This window comes from Pongo abelii, chromosome 13 (assembly GCF_028885655.2).
Source record: "Pongo abelii isolate AG06213 chromosome 13, NHGRI_mPonAbe1-v2.0_pri, whole genome shotgun sequence".
In the NCBI taxonomy this organism is placed as follows: Eukaryota; Metazoa; Chordata; class Mammalia; order Primates; family Hominidae; genus Pongo; species Pongo abelii.
In genome coordinates, this window is record NC_071998.2 from 121946240 (window position 1) to 121966042 (window position 19803).

General features: G+C 51.5%; 1 protein-coding gene across 5 annotated transcripts in view; it reads left to right on the forward strand.

The window, feature by feature from the left end:
- FUBP3 (far upstream element binding protein 3) overlaps positions 1-18640 on the forward strand; it is a 59019-nt gene extending 40379 nt beyond the window's left edge. For 3 of the 5 annotated variants that reach the window (XM_009244964.4, XM_063714094.1, XM_063714095.1), the window contains 10 exons: positions 270-374; positions 2944-3046; positions 3822-3922; positions 6588-6729; positions 10831-10991; positions 11760-11833; positions 12145-12225; positions 12405-12481; positions 16208-16335; positions 17302-18640. In XM_009244964.4, the coding sequence (XP_009243239.1) occupies positions 270-374; positions 2944-3046; positions 3822-3922; positions 6588-6729; positions 10831-10991; positions 11760-11833; positions 12145-12225; positions 12405-12481; positions 16208-16335; positions 17302-17310 (981 nt within the window). In that variant the 3' untranslated portion in view covers positions 17311-18640. Of the gene's footprint in view, positions 1-269; positions 375-2943; positions 3047-3821; positions 3923-6587; positions 6730-10830; positions 10992-11759; positions 11834-12144; positions 12226-12404; positions 12482-14856; positions 14929-16207; positions 16336-17301 lie in introns of all 5 variants that reach the window. The other 2 variants (XM_002820305.5, XM_009244963.3) reach the window with 1 other exon arrangement.
- Positions 18641-19803: the final 1163 nt, after the last annotated feature.

Sequence of the window (19803 nt, forward strand, 5' to 3'; positions counted from 1 at the left end):
TCTGACCACACGCAGATGTGCTCACCCAACTGAGGCTTTTTATAGAAGGTGGACCCTTGCCTGTGTGGACATTTGGGCAGTGGAAAGAACACATCACTTAAGATACGATACACACATCCCCTACATGTCCCATAAGCAATAAGTGAATTGTCCTACAGCTGAGTGCCTTTAAACCCAAGTTAAGAGGGTTTGATCTTGAAATTTCACCTGGTGATGTATCTTTTTTCAGGAATTTTTTCTCATAATGCTTTTTGTTTGTGTTTATGCAGCAAGCAAGAGAAATGGTACTAGAGATTATCCGAGAAAAAGACCAAGCTGACTTTCGGGGTGTACGTGGTGATTTCAACTCTCGAATGGGAGGAGGCAGTATAGAGGTATGCTTAAATTACAGGTTAGTAGGCAAATGAGATGAGGACTAAAGTTGTAGGTCACACTTTTGTTAGCTCTTTGACCCTGAGCAAGTTAGTTAACTTTTGTCTCAAAACCTTAAGAATTCTCTGGCTTCTTAGGGTGGGTGTGAGGGTGGGCGGGAGCAGCAGAGCCTGCAGTGAGGGGAGCTGCTGCACTTCAGGCCATGGGGCCGTTTCGCTTGGTTGTGAAGCTTTGCTTTAGAGGTTAACCAGTTGCCCAGGTAAAAACCAAAGTTCAGGTTTTCTTGGTGATGTATCTCATGATTCTATCAAACTCGGCAGCCTGTATTTATTGATGAGGTTGCAATGGGGTCAGAATCTATCCTAGAGAATGAAATTTTGTTGTATGCGACAACATGGATGAACCTTACAAACAGTATGCTTAGTGCAATAAGACAGATACAGAACAGATATTGTACGATTCCACTTATCTGAGGCACCTAGAAGAGGCAGATGCAGAGGCAGAAAGTAGTAGAAGCTGTCGGATGCTGGGGGAAGGAGGAGTCGTTGTTTAATGGATACAGAGTTGTTGGGGATGATGAAATGTTTTGGATATGGATGGTGGTGATGGTTATACAACATTGTGGATGTATGTAATGTCATTGAATTGTGTACTTACAGGTGGTTAAATGATAAATATTATGTATATTTTAGCCACAATAAAAGAAAAATGAAGGAAAAAAATACATTTTAAAGTACCACTAGGGCTACGCATGGTGGTTCACGCCTGTAATCCCAGTGGTTTGAGAGGCTTAGGCAGGAGTACTACTTGAGGCCAGGAGGTTGAGATCTGTCTGGGCAATATAGCCAGACACCACCTCTACCAAAACAACAAAAAAAAAATTTTTAATTAGCCCAGTGTGGCACACTGCTATAGTCCCAGCTGTTCTAGAGGCTAAGGAGGGAGGCTTACTCCTCCCAGGAGATCGAGGCTGTAGTGCGCTACAGTTACGCCACTGTAATCCAGCCTGGGTAACAAGTCCAGCCTGGGTAACAGTGTGTATGGTGTGTTTATTGGAAGGCAAAATTACTATTTTTCATCTTTTATCTATAAGGCTTATTCATTTTTATAACCATTTTGATCAAATCTCAAATTGGATGCATTTAACAGTTAAGAATGCAGTTCAGGCCAGGCGTGGTGGCTCATGCCTGTAATCCCAGCACTTTGGGAGGCAGAGGCAGGTGGATCACAAGGTCAGGAGTTCGAGACCAGCCTGGCCAATGTGGTGAAACCCTGTCTCTACTAAAAATACAAAAATTAGCTGGGTGTGGTGACGCGCGCCTGTAGTCCCAGCTACTCGGGAGGCTGAGGCAGGAGAATGGCGTGAACCTGGGAGGCGGTGCTTGCGGTGAGCGTAGATGGCGCCACTGCACTCCAGCCTGGGTGACAGAGCTGGGCGACTCCATCTCAGAAAAAAAGAAAAAAGGAAAAAAAAAAGAATGCAGTTCAACCACAATATTATTCCTAAAAGGGAAAAATGTCCTTTATTATATCATTTCCAGGAATGCACTATAATAAAAACTAAGTTGCGGCCAGGCGTGGTGGCTCACGCCTGTAATCCCAGCACTTTGGGAGGCCGAGGCGGGTGGATCACGAGGTCAGGAGATTGAGACCATCCTGGCTAACACAGTGAAACCCCGTCTCTACTAAAAATAAAAAAATTAGCCAGGCATGGTGGCGGGCCCCTGCAGTCCCAGCTACTCGGGAGGCTGAGGCGGGAGAATGGCGTGAACCCAGGAGTCGGAGCTTGCAGTGAGCTGAGATCGCGCCACTGCATTCCAGCCTGGGAGACAGAGCGAGACTCCGTCTCAAAAAAAACACAAAAAAACAAAAAACTAAGTTACGTGTTAAAACAAAGTTTCCTGGGCCGGACGTGGTGGCTCGTGCCTGTAATCCCAGCACTTTGGGAGGCTAAGACAGGCAGATCACTTGAGGTCAGGAATTCAAGACCAGCCTGGCAAACATGGTGAAACCCCATCTCTACTAAAAAATACAAAAATAAGCTGGGCATGGTGGCGGATGCCTGTAATCCTAGCTACTCAGGAGGCTGAGGCAGGAAGAACTGCTTGAACCCCGGGGGTGGAGGTTGCAGTGAGCCAAGATCGTGCCACTGCAGGCTGGGCAACAGAGCAAGACTCCACAAATCATCTCCAAGAAAAAAAAAAGTGTCCTGGCCAGACACAGTGGCTCACACCTGTAATCCCAGCCCTTTGGGAGGCCGAGGTGGGCGGATCACCTGAGGTCAGGAGTTCAAGACCAGCCTGGCCAACAAGGTGAAACCCCATCTCTGCTAAAAATACAAAAATTCGCCGAGCATAGTTGCCTGCGCCTGTTTTCTCAGCTACTCGGAGGCTGAGGTGGGAGAATCATTGGAACCCGGGAGGCGGAGGCTGCAGTGAGCTGAGATTGTGCCACTGCACTCCAGCCTGGGCAACAGAGCGAGACTCAGACTCAAAAAGAAAAAAAAAAGGTGCCCTTTAAAAAGACAGGTTTGTGAAAAGTTCTGATGTGGTTTGGTTTCTCTGTGCCTAGGTATCTGTGCCTAGGTTTGCTGTGGGGATTGTAATAGGAAGAAACGGGGAAATGATCAAAAAGATCCAGAATGATGCTGGTGTGAGGATTCAGTTTAAACCAGGTGGGTTTGATGATTCAAAAATCCTTAGTGTTAAAAGGATGATAAAACACCTTACAAAACAAGGGCTTGGCTATTGGTTCATGTATACTTCACCTTTCTCATCCTTGCAACATTCTGCTACCAGATTACCAATCTCAGTTTCTTCTCCCAGCCTTCTTTTCCCTCCCCGGATACATGTCGGTCACCTTTGATTTCCAGGCCTTTTTTCTTTTTTCTCCTTGGAGTGTATGCATAGTATGTCATAAATGCATAGTATGTCAGCTTTTGATTTTGCCAAGTAAAATTTTAAAAAATATATATATTATTTTGATTTTATTAAATGGGAGATAATTTAAAACCACATACAAAGACAAAACATCTTAGAATAAAGGACAAATTTTTAAATTTTATAAATTTGCCTTAATGAGCAAAATTTTCGATGTGGTCTGAAAAGAGGAAAACATGACAGGCTCTTCTCTGGAAGCTGTTGCCATAGCTCTGCTCTGACTCCCTTGGCTTTTTTAAAGTCAAGTTTTGTTTTAGTTCTTTAATGATACATTTTTTAAATGGCTATAATTGCATAAGAATTGAGCATTGAACTGAAACGTGCGAAACAATATAATTACACACATTTTCCTATCACCCACATCACTCCGAAAGAGTCCCTGCAGCTGGCAGTATTCCTGTTGCCCCTTTTGGCACCATGGGTAAGAATATTGATTGGGAATCAGATTAATCCTTGTTTGCTTCTAACGTTGGGCTTTTTTCTAATCCTGCGTCTCACCTGACATCTCAGATGATGGGATTAGTCCAGAAAGAGCTGCCCAGGTCATGGGCCCTCCGGATCGGTGTCAGCATGCAGCGCATATCATCAGCGAGCTGATTCTTACAGCCCAGGTGGGTCCACCTCTGCGGAGTGTGAGTGTTTGGGCTGCAGAAGTGGAAAGTGCTACCCGGGGCTCTCGGTGCAGCACCATAGAGCTGTCACCCTGAGGCGTCTCAAGTCACATTATGGGAAACCATCAGTTTCTCTACATCAGCCTCTTTCCTGCCTTCTTGGTATTTTTTTCTGCTCATTAATTATTCTGCCTTTATTTACCTCACCATCTAGATTGCCTTTACACAGTAAGTTTCTGGCTATTTAAACCATGTGGGGAAATACCATGGAGATTGGTCGCCAAGTTTCAAATAATCAAGTGTATTTAATGTTAATCTGTGTTAGTGAAATCCAGTCTTAGTGGTAGAAGGCACTTCAGGGTCCTCCAGAGTCCTAAAGCTGCCTTCATGCACTTGATTTCATGCACATCTTTGGACTGTGAGCCAGCTTGTGTGACAGTGCTAGGAACCCCTGTAACTGATGGTAGGACTGAGGATACATTTGAGAATGACCAGAACAGAAGAATAATCGAGAGATTGGAAATTATAGTCCCAGCTCTGCCATCAGTCATGTGACCTTGGAGCAGCCTTTGAACCTCTGGGTCTGGTGTTCCCAGCAGCAGACTCAGGGTGCTTTGCACGAGGCAGTGCTCTCCATGTGATCCCCTAAGAGCCATCTGGTGGTTCTTACTCAAATTACAAATGTGTAGGTCCCCACTCCAGATCTACTGAATCAGCATTTCCAAGGGAGGGTCTTGGGTCTTCACTAGAGACCCAGGCAGTTCTTAAGATTAGACAAGTTTATAAAACAGCCACTGAATCAAGCTCGTTCAGCCTGTGGGCTGCACGCAGCCCAGGAACAGCATTGAATGCAGCCCAACACAAATTCATAAACTTTCTTAAAATGCTACGCGATTTCGTGTGTGTGTGTGGTTTTTTTTTTTTTTTTAAGCTCATCAGCTATCATTAGTGTTAGTGTATTTTATGGGTGGCCCAAGGCAATTCTTCTTCCAGTGTGGCCCAGGGAAGCCAAAAGATTGAACACCCCTGCTCTAAATGATCTCTAACATCCTTTTTTTTGTAGCAAGAGTTTATGAACTTTGGCCAGGCACAGTGGCTCACTCTTGTAATCCCAGCATTTTGGGAGGCCGAGGCAAGCGGATCCCCTGAGGTCAGGAGTTCGAGACCAGCCTGACCAACATGGTGAAACCCTATCCCTGCTGAAAATACAAAATTGGCTGGACGTGGTGGCTCACGCCTGTAATCCTAGCACTTTGGGAGGCCAAGGCGGGTGGATCACCTGAGGTCAGGCGTTCAAGACCAACATGGTGAGACCCGTGCCTACTAAAAATACAAAATTAGCCGGGCGTGGTGGCGCATACCTATAGTTTCAGCTACTCAGGAGGCTGAGTGAGGCAGGAGAATTGCTTGAACCCAGGAAGCAGAGGTTGCAGTGAGCCAGGATCCCGCCGTTGCATTCCAGCCTGGGCAGCGAGAAAAAACTCTGTCTTAAAAAAAAAAAAAAAAACAAAAAAAGTTTATGAACCTTGCGCTGCAGAGGCTGTGAGATGTTTGGGAGAAAACCTTTTCTTCGAGATCTGTGGCATACCCAGAAAGTTGACTGTGCCTCGTGTGCATGTGTGAACATCAATTCTAAAATTGCCGTGTTTACTTGGCAGTTGCCTCTCATAAAAGCAGAGTGTGGGGGAAAAGCACTCCAGTTGTCTCAGCTTTCTACTGGTTTACATTCTGGGTTAAACGTTCAGTTTACTCTGAATCAACATGAGCAGGTTTTGCCCAGCATTTCTTCAGTGTGTTGAAAAGTCTGTACAGCTTCTCCCTTCCATGAAATAGCTCTTAGCTTGACCAGGTTCACCCTCCATATTTAAGAGAGTTTAAATACTGCAGCTCCAAAATGACTCAGCGGACAGCGGCTGGAATGAGACTTGCTGCCGTCTCAATGAAAGGGCTCTTCCTCTGTCAGCTGTTAGATTTAGGTTTTTCTCTCTGCTGGGTGAACAGTGGGAGAATGATTCAGAGACTTCTCCAGCCCCGCATGGGAAGGAGGCCCTGGCAGGTTCCCTCTGTTCCTCCCTTCTGAAGTAGCCCTGAATGGTCACTCTTGAACCTGTTGCTGCTGCTGCTGCTTGGGGGCACAACAGCCAAGGAGTTTTCTGAAACTGAGTAAAATCCGTTTATCCTTCTTGCTGATTGGAGTGCCAGGTGTTGTGACTCATAGCAGTGCCTGGTCGGGGAGGGTCAGCAGGCTGTGCACATCTGGCTTCCCATAGGCCCAGTATGTGTCCGCCGCAGGAAAGGGGGGCCTCAGCTGCAAGGGAGAGACCAGCTCTTGATGCCTGTAGATCGGGGTCCAGTGAGGAAAGCTCCAGGGAGAAAGGCCGCTGGGCTTCGGCCTTGGAGTTTGTGTCTGCCTGTTTCTGTTGGATACATTTGAGCTGTTTATGTAACGGCGTGTGTTCATCTGCACAGGTCCTCCCCAGGTACACTTGTGATGGGTGTTAATTCTGGCTTGAAAGAGCCCTTCAGAATGGGAAGTGTGGAAAGGTGCTAGGTTCTAATGGGTGGCATTGATTACATCCTGTCACTTAACCTCCTCCCTGGAAAAGAGAGGAGCAGTGGTGCTGTGGCAGTGGCAGAGGTCACTAGAGCCCTGTGATCTTTCCAGGAAAGAGACGGCTTTGGAGGCCTGGCAGCAGCCAGAGGAAGAGGTCGTGGCCGTGGCGACTGGAGCGTGGGAGCCCCTGGTGGCGTCCAGGAGATAACATACACAGTGCCAGCCGATAAGTGTGGCCTCGTCATAGGCAAAGGTAAGAGGCAGCTGGGGTTTCACATCCCCCCTCAGCTGTTTGGCTTGAGGGAAGGCAGGTCACAGGACCTCCAGAACCTTTGGTGAAGTCCCTTTGCTGCTGCAGGCTGGGGCTGCCCGGTTTGGAGGCAGTAGCCACCTTCTGCTGAAACCCTGCTTGGCATGGTTCTCTGAGGCTGCTGACGGGCCTGTTGTGAGGAGCAAAGTGTATTTTTTCTGGTGAGTATGAAGAGACAGCAGTAAACTCCCTGCCTGTTGAGGGCAGCTTAGCTTGGTGAAAAGATACCTTGTGCAAGATGGGGGGCCTTTGTCAGTCGACTGATTGGCAATTAACTCACCTCTAAGGAACTTAGAGGGACAGTTGAGACAGTATCCTCAGTGAAAATTCCTTCTCGACAGTGTGTCACTTCTTTCCCTTACCAGGTTTGAGTATTTGGTCTTGATCCGCATAACATGTGAAAATGGTTTTCATCCTTTCTGCATATTTACCGTGAGTCACGGACTCTCTGTGGAGGGAAATAAACATTGATTTGTTAGTTTTTTCTGGGCATTTTGGAGAACATTAGGAAGAAACCCTCATTCATGGCTACTGTAGCTCCTTCCTGTCCTTCACTGAGAACCAGGAGAGAGCAGCCACATTTCTCAGCCATTGGCAGCAGTTCATCTTAGCTAGCCCTGGGACCCAGAAAGGCTACTGAGACCAGGGCCGAGGCTGTGGGGCCTTTCCCAGTGTGGCAGCAGGGCTCGGCTTCCGTGGGGCTCTGAGCCAGGCCTCACTGCCAGCGGGGGCTCCTGTTGTCACTGGGTTTCGTATTTGCCTTCATGAGGTATTTGACAGCATGTGGGGAAAACAGTCGTCTCTCCAGAGTTTCTTAAATTTCTTTGATCACCAAATACCTCTTAGCTGCTTGAGGGGCACTCGTATTGGATAGGCAGGACTTGGGGATGCTTCACTAGCAGAGACCTCCAGAGCTGGGCAGGTGGGAGCCCCTCCACACTCACCTCCCAGGAGCTGCGCTCGTCCCTGCTCACAGGCACTGTGGGCTTATGCTCTTGCAAAATGCAAGAAACTGTGTTGTCTTTTAGATGCTGAACCACTCAGAGTTGGGTAGGAACAATATGGGTTCGTGTTCATTTGCCGGCAGGTGTGCAGGCTGGTGAGTGTTTGGGGATATTGCAGCCTGCGCCAGATGCTGCCAGAAGTCCCACACTACCCAGGCCGTCAGCCTGACCGCTGTGAGACTGCAGCTAGTTGATGCCTGTAGGTTGACGATTAGCTAGATCTAGATTTCTTGGCCTTTTGCAAACCATTTTGTCAGCGAAGTTTTCATTTGCTTGTGTCTCTAAACCCTGACTGAGCGTTGTTGCCTCACCATGACAGGTTCTCATAGTGAACCCTTGGTGCTCACAGAGCAGCCCCTCGTAGTTGGTCCTCCACAAAGTCATCCTGAGTGATTCCTAGAAAACAGTGATGAGAACGAAGCAGTAACTGGTCTGTGTCCCATGCTTGAGTAGCAGCCTAAAGAAGCCTAATTAGCGTCTCGGATACGGGAGGGTCTTTCTATGTCACACACATACACACACACACACACACACACACACACACACACACCCGCTCAGTGCCCATGTGAGACATCTCTTTTCCTTGAGATGGGCGCCTGGGCAAGAGAGAGGAGCCCCACGCAGTCAGGCCCAGCTTTCCTTGGCCTCTGGCCTGGACAGACGCAGAGCCTCCCTGGCCCCTGCTGGATTTCCATGATAAACACAGCAACATTGACAGATAGCATAGCCAGCCTGCTCTTGTCAGCCAGGCCTTTTAGCAGGTTTGATTAATTGCTTTACGATTTCACGTCCAGCTGGGGGGCCACTGGTGGGGCACTTCTGCCCCCCATCAGGTAGAAGAATGGAGTGGGCTGCTGAATTAGTCTATAGACAGCCACCATGTGCCAAGCTAGTGACCTCATTTTGAAGGAAGATGAACTTAAATTAACTCCTTCCGGCCCCACAAGGTTTTGTGGCGCCTCCTCATCTTATTAGCATGTGCCCAAGGCCTGGGGATGAGGGTCCCAGGGCACAGTGGGGAGGGCCGGGGCCTCGGCTGTCTGGGGACCACAGGATTCTCAGTCGCAGACACTCGTGTACTTGTGCTTTTGCCTCCAGACCAAGTGGATCTGGGTGGAGGCTGGTAGGGTTCCCTCGAGTCTTAGGTGTGCCTATGGAAATGGTCTCCATTTTGGTTTCTATTCTTTTTTATTTTTTTGAGATGGAGTTTCGCTTTTGTTGCCCAGGCTGGAGTGCAGTGGTGTGATCTTGGCTCACTGCAACCTCTGCCTCTGGGGTTCAAGGGATTCTCCTGCCTCAGCCTCCCGAATAGCTTGGATTACAGGCATGCGCCACCACACCCGGCTAATTTTGTATTTTTAATTGAGACGGGGTTTCTCCCTGTTGGTCAGGCTGGTCTCGAACTCCCAACCTCAGGTGATCTGCTCGCCTTGGCCTCCCAAAGTGCTGGGATTACAGGCGTGAGCCACCGCGCCTGGCCAAGTCTCTATTCTTTATTGCTCCCCAAAAAACATTGCCTAGGAGCCTGCTTTTCATGGCGCAGAGAAGATAAAATCCATGGCCTCCAAGTAAAGGGCAGAGGTAAAGGTCCCCTAGGAGGGGCTTGCACCAGCCCAGAGGAAATCAGAGCTGTGGGCATTGGCCCGGTGTGTCCCCAGACAGGCGGGTCTGGCCAGGGTGGAAAATGCAGGGATGCTTCTCTGAAACTCCAGCAGTACCTTAAGGAAATCACAAGCACAACATTTGGTTTTGTTGGTTGTTTTTTACATTTAAAACCACCCTAAACTTAACCAGCCTCTTCTGCATGCGACCTTATCTGCATGCCATGTCTCCTGGCGTCTTTTCTCCCCTGTAAGGGCTGCCCCTGCTGCCTTCAGGAAGGACCACCTGCCTTTTTCATTCCTTGACCTCTGTAGAGTCCTGGCAAGACGCTCTTGTGTCTGCCTTTAGCGTCCCCTCCCGACTGGCCTGACAGGCTGTTGAGACAGGGCTTTTCTGGCAGTAGGTAGAGGGGAGCTTGGAGTGTTTGGAGGATTGTGGACGGTATCTTGGTGAGGTGCCACATGGCATTTAGGGCCTGTTTTTTTTACGGTGGGCATGGCGGAGGGGCCGACACTGGCCCTTGGCCTTTGCTTTTGATCGCCCGGGCTCACTGCTGCCCTATACCAGCTTTGGAGCAGATTACCTTTTTCTCCACTTTTCCAAACTGTGCTCCAAGTTATCCTTGTATTCTGGCTCCTCCTAGCAACACTCCATCCCCCGCGGAGTTGAGCAGAGCAGATCCGCAAGTTCTGTGAATTTCAGAAGAAGAATCCAACTATTGTTACGCTGCTGGAGCTTTTATTACGCAAATTTCATTAAGAGACTGAGACTCTCTTGCAGGTTTTTGAAAGAGACCAACTAAATTTTCGTTAGCCCTGCTCCACCCAGGCCTCTGTGACCTCCACCCCATCCTTGCACTGCCTGTCTAGACCGTCACCCCATGGAGGAGGCAGGGACTTGAGAAGTGACAGGGTGGGATACTGAAGGCCTGAGTGGGCTCCAGGCATGGTTGGGCCTGTGGTCATCTGTTTGGCCTATGGAGAATGTTGCCTACAGCCAGGCTGACGGCCCCATTGTCATGGAGGGGACCTTCGCTCACCATTCTTGTGCTAAGGGCAGTGCCATCCCTGGCTGGGCGGGAGCCCCACAGCTGGCCCCCAAGGATGAGCTCCATGGTGTAGACCCACAGGCCTCAGCCCAGACCTGGTCACTGGGCCACTCAGGACCTTCACATGGAGGTTTCACATGGCATCTGTGGCCTCAGCTTGGCCTTGAGAGAAAGTCCAGCTTCACTCCAAACAGCTAGTTTTGCAAGTGAGAGAGCCCTGGGTTTAGTTGGAACCACTTTGGAGTAAATAGAGAGTACTTCTCTACTGTCAGGGCAAGTGCTGACGTGCACAAAATCCCCCCGAGTCGTCTTCTGGAGCCAAGTGTCCCAGAGCCTCAGGGGTCGCCACAGTAGTTGCTTATTCTTCTGCCTGTGTTCTGCTGTCCACAGGGGGTGAGAACATCAAAAGCATCAACCAGCAGTCAGGGGCGCACGTGGAGCTTCAGAGGAACCCCCCTCCCAACAGCGACCCCAACCTGCGGAGATTCACCATCAGGGGGGTTCCCCAGCAGATCGAGGTGGCCAGGCAGCTCATAGATGAGAAAGTTGGCGTACGTACAGGGCCCTTCCCCCACCTGGCTTACTCATAGCTGTTTTCTTTTGGATGTCCAAGGTACCAGCTTTAACCGCCACCTTGTGCTTCTTGTGCCTGTGGGTTCTCACATCACATGAGGGCAAGCCCCCTCCTGCTTTGCCGAAGGGGAGGGTCGGAGACCCAGGGAGTGCCAGAGCCAGGCCCAGAAGCAATGAAGGAAGCCTGGCAGGACTCACCAAGGCCGCAGCAGCCGAGGCCCCAGAGCCGTTCCCCTGTGGGCTTAGATGAGCGGCTGGGGCGGCAGCCTCCCCCCACGCTGCCCCGGGACTCTGCTGGCATTGCCCTGGCGGCCAGCCCAGCAGGCAGCTTTCATTGACTCTGGCTTTAGTTTCAGGCACCTCAAGGCAGATAAAGAAAGGGAGTGTTGATGGAGGACAGATGGGCCACTGCTCACCTCAATGGGGACGTAGAATGGCAGAAAGAGCCTTGGGCCAGCCTAAGTTGACGGGAGAGTCAAGCAGGTTGGTCCCTACCCCCAGGGTGATACCAGGGCAGTTGTGGTGGTGCCAGGACTGGCTGTGTGGTGGTATTGGTCGCTGGAGGGCAGAAGCCATTTCTGCAGCGCAGCCTGCTGTGGGAAGGAAGGCTAGTGTGAGTGTGTAGGTGTCCTTACTTCACTCGACTCCATCCCCCCAAAAGCTGGGCTTTCCCTCGGGGTGGGCCTGGGCAGAGGAAAGAGGTGTGCAGCCAACAGCGGCTGAGAGCTCCCTCTGTGCCCCCACAGGGGACCAATCTCGGAGCACCTGGAGCCTTTGGACAGAGTCCATTCAGCCAGCCACCTGCCCCACCTCATCAAAAGTGAGTCTTTTGCATCAGTCTTGCCTGGGAGAATTCACTCGCTCCCAAGAGATCCCCTGTCCTTTCCAGCTACTTCTAGGGAGTGCCAGCCAAGGCCTGAAGTTCTGGGCATGGGCAGGACTTGTTTCTTTTCCTCTCACCAGCGGTCCCTCCGGCCTGTCACTCACTGACCTCAGCGATGGGGTGGGAGCCTCTCAGAGGGCAGAGGGTCTTCTGTCCCGACCGCCCCCTCAGTGCCCTGGGGCTGCGGGGAGGGGACGAGCCATCTGTTGTGAGGCGCTCAGTCTGTTGTTTCTTTCACCTTTTCCCAGTACCTTTCCTCCAAGGAGCTCCGGGTGCTTCCCAAACATGGCTGCCAAGGTGAACGGGAACCCCCACAGCACCCCGGTGAGGTAGGTGACCTGCTGTGACTCAGTTTGGGACAGACAGGACTAGGGTGGTCACTTGGCTATTGCCGACAGGCAAGGGTCCGGTGATGCTTGGCTGGGATGAGGGAGGTGAGCAGTGAAGAGGGAGACGACAGGGGTGACTTGCCCCCTATAGGAACGAGTGACTCTCTTGTCATCCACAGTGGTCCTCCGGCCTTTCTGACCCAGGGCTGGGGCAGCACCTACCAGGCGTGGCAGCAGCCCACACAGCAGGTCCCAAGTAAGTGACTCGGGGCGGGGAGTGCATGCCCTCCAGAAAGGCTGCGGCCCACAGAAGTCCTGGGGCCAAAACGCCCTCGCTCAACTCAGCCAGCAGGCCCAGGATACCCCTCCCCAAATGACAAGGAGCCCTCTGGGTGGGGCTTGGGCCCTCCTGCAGGCCTGTACCAGGGGTTGCGCATGCTCAGAGAAAGGACTCTGGGCTGGCCCTCTCTTGGCCCACCTGTCCTCAGAGCTCTGGGCCTCTGTCACTTTTGTTCCCCATGCATGGGTGGGGATGGGTTGAGCCAGCTTCTGCTCCTCCTCTTCTCCACCCCCTGGGGGGCTGGCTCCTGGCCCCCCAACTCCCTCCCCCTGCCTTGGGTGGCTGCCTTCCTCTCCCCTCTCAGGCTTCCATCTCCTGAACTTTTCAGAAGCAAACAGCTAGGGAATGACTTCTGCTGCATCCCGCCTCTCCAGGGAGACTGCTTGTGAAGGAGAAAGTCCTGGTGGGAATCAAAGCCGCCGCCCACTCTGTCCCCACAGCCGCTTCAGGAACCACTGTTGGGTTTCAGAGCTGGTCTAGCCCCTCTGGCGTGGCCTTCACAAAGCAGAGCAGAACCCTTAACCTTAGTACGATCCAGGTTCTTTTGACCCATCTGGAGTTTCTGTCCTGTGTTTGGAAAGGCTTTCTTCAGTGTCTGCAGATTCTCACAGCACCCAGGCCACAGGCCCTGCCTCACAGCCTGGCTCGGAGGGCCTGAGCCCCCTTTCTGGGGTTCTGCCACTTCAGCTTTACACAGAGTCCTGAGGCCAGTGCTGTGTGGCCTTAGGCACGCCCTGCCTTCTCTGGAGCTCCACTTCTGCCACGTGTAAAATCAAGGGTTTGGGTTTGAATTCTAAAGTACTTGCATGCTCTGAAGTTGTATAGTTGTGTTTCTTCCCTTTTTTCCCCAGTATCTTATTATGAAACCTTTCAAATATCTTAGAACACTTTGCGGTGAGCACCCACACGGCACCCAGATCCCACCAGCCATCCCCTTTCCCTCTGCTCGCTTGGCCACGGGGGCTGACCCTGTTTCCTTTCCTCGGCTCCTCACCTGCTGTTCTAGTCTGAGAGAATCCTCCAGGCAGCAAGGTGGCCAGGATTGACTCTGGGGACACTGAGGCCTGGGAGGCCTTCAGGGGAAACGGCCCCCTGGCGGGTGGAACTGGCAGAGGCCTGTGGGCTAAGGAAGGGAGAGCGCAGGAGGCACCCAGTGGTCTTGCCGCCCTTGGGCAGCCTTCATCTCATGTTGTGGAGCTTGGCTTTTTTTGTTTATTCAGGGGTTTTGCAGTTGAGAACCGGTTTGGGTTGGTGAAATATTGTTTGGCAGCGAAGTCCTGCTTGCCGGCACCCTCCGCATCTGAGGGAAGAGTGTTTGCTGCCTGTGTCCCGCTTTTGCCCTGCCCCTGTGGGAGGAAGCGGGGCGTCTCCTTCCCTCCTTCCTCCGGCTGCTTGCTTCTTCCCCCACACTGCTCCTCAGTCTGCAGCAAAGTGAACTAGTGGCGAAAGCATTTGGCTGCGTGCTCTCTGCAGTGGTTCGCCCTTCCTCCCTGCTTCAGGCTGCAATCCTTACAGGAGACAAGACAGTGAGGGGGTCTTTTGTGGGCCTTGGCAGGTGGACACCTGAGCCAGCCCCAGCCTGGGCAGAAGGAGAGGTCCTGACCCGCCACTGTGGTCAAGTCTTTGAACCCCCTCTTGTGCGTGGCAGGGTGCTGAGGCTCTGTTCCCCCATGTTGGCTGTTTCTCCGCCTCCCCCAGTCTTCACTGCCCACATAGCCTAGAGGGTGAACCCAGGGTCCTGCATAAAAGAGAAGGGCTGGACCACCCTAACACATGCACCCCCTTTCCCTCTGCCCTACCCCAGCCGGCCTGAGGCTGGACAGCGTCCAGGAGCCCACTGGTGCTGCCTACCCCTGGTCCACATGGCCCCTCCACTTCCGCTGGTCCAGAGGCACAGCCCCCGGGCCTTCAACAGAGGGCCACGCGAAGAGAGTGGTCAGCAGCCTCTGGAGTCTCTGTCCTTTGGAAGGCTGATTGGGGAGCCTCAGAACAGAAGTGGCTGTGGCCCTCAAGCCCCCCATCTGTGGACCCACAGCTCACGTCCCCATCTGAAGAGAGTCAGGGTAGCCTTGCTAGTTGCCCCGTGTGCCCAGCCCCACCCTTACAGTGATCTTAGTTACACCTCTCCTCCCAGCCCTGCCAGCTGCCATCTCCTTCCCAGGCAGGGCTGCGGAGCCGTGTGTGGCCAGGAGCGAAGTGGAGGAGTGCAGGGCAGGGCCTGCAGCTGGCGGGCTGGGGCCGAGGCTGTGAGGAGCCCGCAAGGCCTGACTGCTTTTATGTTCTTTGCACAGGCCAGCAGAGCCAGCCGCAGAGCAGCCAGCCCAACTACAGCAAGGCCTGGGAAGACTATTACAAAAAACAGAGTGAGTGCCCGGCCCTCCTAACCTGTGGCTCCCGGCAGCACAGTCCCCTCCAGCCCAGAGACTTCAGAGTCCAAGGCTCACTGTCACCTCTTTTTTCCCTAATGCCTTCCCTGTGTGGCTTGATCTCATTATTTGCCTCCGTCCTCCACCCCGTACCTGCCTGCTTCTCTCTGTCAGGGTCTGGGCATAGTCAGTCAGTGACCACAGGCTGCCCTGCGACTCGGCACAGGCCTGCCATCCCCTCCTCTTTATTCTCCGCCTGCTGGGCTCCAAAGGACTTGAGGTGGGCGTGGCACCTGGAAGTGTGGGCTCAGCTGGCGTCTGGTCTCCTTAGGGACCGAAAGATTCCAGCTGGGTGCCACCTGGCTGGCAAACAGACCAACCAGGCATCTTGTTCTCTGTCTTGGTGCTTCAGGGCAGATGAGGAGAGGTGGTGAGATTCAGGGAAGAAGGCCTTACCTGGGCATTGGAGCTGGGTGTTTAGTTTCTCCTCTTAAGTAGGCCCGTTTTCTAACTACCAGAAATGAAACCAGCCTTCAGAGCAGGGCGAGGGACCCAACAAGCAAAAGGTCTTTGGGGAGTCACATAAAATCAGGACCAGACTCTCGGGATATATCCCACGATTACTAGACCGGAGGACTGGGGGCTTGTTTAAAGAGGTTTCTCATGTGCCTTGTGTTTGGAGGATGTTTCTTGCTGGTTGGAAGAGATCGGGTTGAAGGCCACCAGAGAAATGGTCCCCCTGGTGTTGGCATCATCGCCAGGTTCATGGCTCTTCTAGGGGTTGGAGGTGGGGGTGTTGAGTCATGGTCACCAGAGGACCTGCTATAAGTTCAGCTGCCCAGTCTTCCCCAAATCCCAATTCCCAGACCCCTGGGCCTGTGTTGAAGCTGTTCACAGGATTTGGACACTATCACAGGCACCCAAGCTGGGCACTCCCGTTCTCCCCAACCCCCACCCCAGGATCCCCGCTTCTCTGTCTGTCACAGGGCCCTGGGAGCTGAAGGGGCAGGCAGGCAGATGCAGAGAATGCGCTTCCGCAGAGAGAAGGCAGGCGTGAGGATTGGTCTTCACAGGCATAGCAGGGGCCGGGCAACAAGAGGCTAACAGCACCTTTTGTAGCAAGCGCTCCTGCAGCACCAGCCTCACCGCCCCGCCTCCCAGACCTCCCTGCCTTCCAGCTGTCCGGAGGGAGAGCAGATGCCTAGGGCCTTTGGGAAGGGTCCTGCCCAGTGCACCTCCGCTCCCGATAACCTGTGTTTCCTCCTTTGTCAACCAGGTCACGCCGCCAGCGCTGCTCCTCAGGCCAGCTCCCCACCGGACTACACAATGGCCTGGGCAGAATATTACAGACAGCAGGTCGCTTTCTACGGACAGACGTTAGGGCAGGCGCAGGCCCACAGCCAGGTCTGTAGCTAATCACCAGCACTGCCGCCACTCCCTAGCCCCAAGCCCCTGCTCCCAAGCCTCCTGTGTTTCCTGACCCCAGGATGAGAGCGCTGGGCTAGGAGGAACCTCTGGGCCCCATAGCTCCTCAGCGAGGCTGCATCTGCTGAGAGCCCGGCTCCAGCCCCTCTGTCCCTCCTCGCTCCGGAGAAAAAAAGTTTAGGCCAAGTGGCAGGATTGGGGGTGCAGCCCCTACAAGGAAGTGCCTGATCTTTCCTCAAGTCCAGGCCCCAGACCTCAGGGCTGATTAGTAGTCTCTCTCTTCCTCTAAGCCTCACTTTCCCTAACTGTAAAGGAGCAAGTGCAGAGGGTGCGCTCCAGCGCCTGCTCTCGAGGAGGGTGGAGTGGCCAGGCCGTCAGCCATGCCCGGGCAGCAGCAGGAGGCAGTGAGAGGGCAGGGGGGGGAGAGCCCAGCTTTCCTCTCCTGTGCACAACCTAGAGGGTTCTGTTCAGAGGCCAAAAACGGATTTCTTATTAAAGAAGGGAAGACGTCCAAATGTTCCCACAGGGCGCATTTCCCACCTGATGCCAGTCAGGTCCTCATGGATAGCATTTCAGTTACCTCCTGGCCCAGGACTCAGCTGGTTGGGCCTCTCACTGCCAAATTGGCCGTCTGGGTCTGGTCCTGGGGAAACAGGTGTCAGGGCTGGTGGCGACGGAGGAGAAGCGTGGCTCCCACTGTCCGCTCTTCCCTGCCCCAAGTCCCTAGTGGAGAGAGAAGCCCAAGACCTCCTCTTCAGCAGAGGTTTTGTCTGGCCCAGCTCCCGTGACGCGAGACCCCGGGGAGGTGCTGGGACACGGCCCTGTCTGTGTGTGTCGGTGCCGGCGTGGCGCCAGAGGGGAGAGGGTGACCTGTCACCTCCTTACTGGCACACAGACCTGAGAACCTGCCACCACGGACTAATTCTTCTTCCCTTCCGCCCACAGGAGCAGTAGGACAGTGTCCTCGTCCCAACTCTCCCCTCAAAATCATTGTCAAAGAAAACCTATTTGTAACAGAGGTTTTTACATTTGCAAATCTTTTGATGAAGAACCGTTGTTTTGTTCTGTGAAACACTATATTTAGATTAACGGAATTTTTCTAAAAATCGGGAAAATTAGTTACTAAAAATTGCTGATCATTTTTGTTTCATTATTTTTGTTATTTCAAATGTATAAGCTCTGGGATTCTTTTTGGAGCAATACCTACAAAGTCAGGCACCAGAATGTGCCTCAGAGCTGTGACATTTCAACATGATGGTTTTGGTTTTGTTTTGTTTTGTTTCGTGTCCTTTTTATTTGCAGTTTTTTCTGTTGCAACAGAAAGTGGCTTGGAAGTCTTAGGTGGTATGTAACAAATTCTTTTTAAAAATTTTAAAGCAGTATTTAAGTATTCTTAAACGTGTAAATTCATTTAATGTTTTACTTCTAATTTCTCGTATCTTGGCTGTCTGGTTTTATTGCATTTTTAAAAAAACTGAACTATTATGTATTGTAATGAATGATGTGAATTCTGAATTGAGACAGATAATTGTATTGCTGTCCAACAGGGGTTGGGAGGGGCATTTTGTAGGGTTTGTATAATTTCTAGAGTTCGAAAGGGGTAATATAAAAATGTGTTCATGTGTTTAGCATACTTTTTTTATGTCTCCATTACCAGTTGCAATTGTGTATCTAAGACCTCCAAGCTTGTTTTTAAAACAAAACAAAAAACCTTTCTCTATTCTCTCAGAAATATAAATACTGTTATTTTTAATATTAAGAAATTCAATATAACTTTTAACACACTGTGGAACATTAAACCGTATAAAAATGTAGTTATAACTATTTTTAATTCCAAGGTGTTGTTTGCTTTTTTCTTTTAAATATTTTCTTAATATTTTGTCAGATTAACTAGATGAATAAATAAATCTAGTATTAACCACATTATGAATTAAATAATTTTGATTTAATGAAAGGGATAATATGATTTCCAGTGTTTACTGTAGTGTATCTTGTACAGATAACATGTATTTTTAAAGGAAAAAAAACGGAATTGAAGCTATTTTTTCTTGCATTTCTAATTGACCTGAGGGACATTCCGTTTGAAATGTACTGAAGTTACAGTTTCTGGTTTTTTCTCCTCATTTTTCTTATAATGCTTGAAATGTCTAACTATTAAAAAAGACAATTGGAAAATGTTATGCATGGGGTTTTTAAGAAAACAAAGCGTTCTTTTTATTTGACTGACAATTCATTTTACACTCTATATAATAAAATCTCCACAAGGCATCTTGTGGGCAAAGTCTTTCTGGCCTGTTTGCTTTCCATTCGCCGGTTCATCCCTCTGCCCCTGCCCGAGGCCACCCGAGAGGGAAAGAGGATTCCTGCGGGCCTCGCCCGTCATCTTGCACTGCGTCTGCCCGCCTTCGTTGGTGCACAGCCTAGATGTCTAGCTAGTTCGGTTAAGCTAATTTTATTTTAATGGCTCTGTATGATTTGACAGCTTGACTTGAGAGCCGTGGTTGGGCTCAGCTCCCCTTCCCTGTCACAGCCAGGCGTCTCTAAGTGAGAAGTCAGTACGGGAGTGTCATCGGATGGAGCTGGGAGATGCATTGAAGGGTGTGCGGTGGGTCAGCAGGCTTCTGCGACTGACTGGGCAGCCCCTTGCCCTCCGCCCGCTCCCCTTCCCTGTGTGCCATGCACACACGTTCGCCTACAAATGTAGGTGGGCTGCCCTAGGCGCGGCGTGGTTTCCCTGACTGCTGCCGCCTGCATCCCCCGCCTCCTTGTCCCCAGCCTCACCTGTGGCTCTGGTGGTGGGGCTTTCTCGCTCTTAGCCCCGTGCCCACGGTGGGACGCCAGATTGCCAGGAGGGCGGGGAAGCGTCAGCACACGTCCTCATTATGTCCTGTCCCTTCATGAAGAAACAAACGGGGTGTCCTTCCCCAGAGGTGTTAAGTTACAGTCCTGTGGTCTTAGGACTCGTGGCGACAGTGTGGGCCTCAGACTTGGAAGGGCATTAAGGAATAGAGAGCATCAGCCCTCGCCTTTTTTTTCCTTCTGTCCTGTTGGTTGGGGTGACTGGCATTGAGCAGTGTCTGCTTTCATGTCTGAGCGGGCCCTGCCTTTGCCCTCAAGTCTTTCTGTGCGGGTCTCCTCTACTTAGATGCAGAGACCTGTTTCGATCCTGAACAGGGCTTGCTGGGGTGTGCCTGGCCAATACTGGCCCCTTGTCTGTACTCCAAGCTTCTGACAGGAGGGGAAAAAAGCATCTGTGGCTCCTTCAGGCCGAAAAGGGGTGTGGAGGGCAGCCCATCTGCGGCCATGGCAGGCCTGTTGAGAGCCGGAAGACAAAAAGGAGATGTGGCATTTTTAACTGCACCTCTAGAGAATCCAGTTTGACGTTGAGAAATTGAATAGTAAAAGGCACTTGGAAAGTGGGGGGAGGGGGCTGAGTGGGAGGAGGGC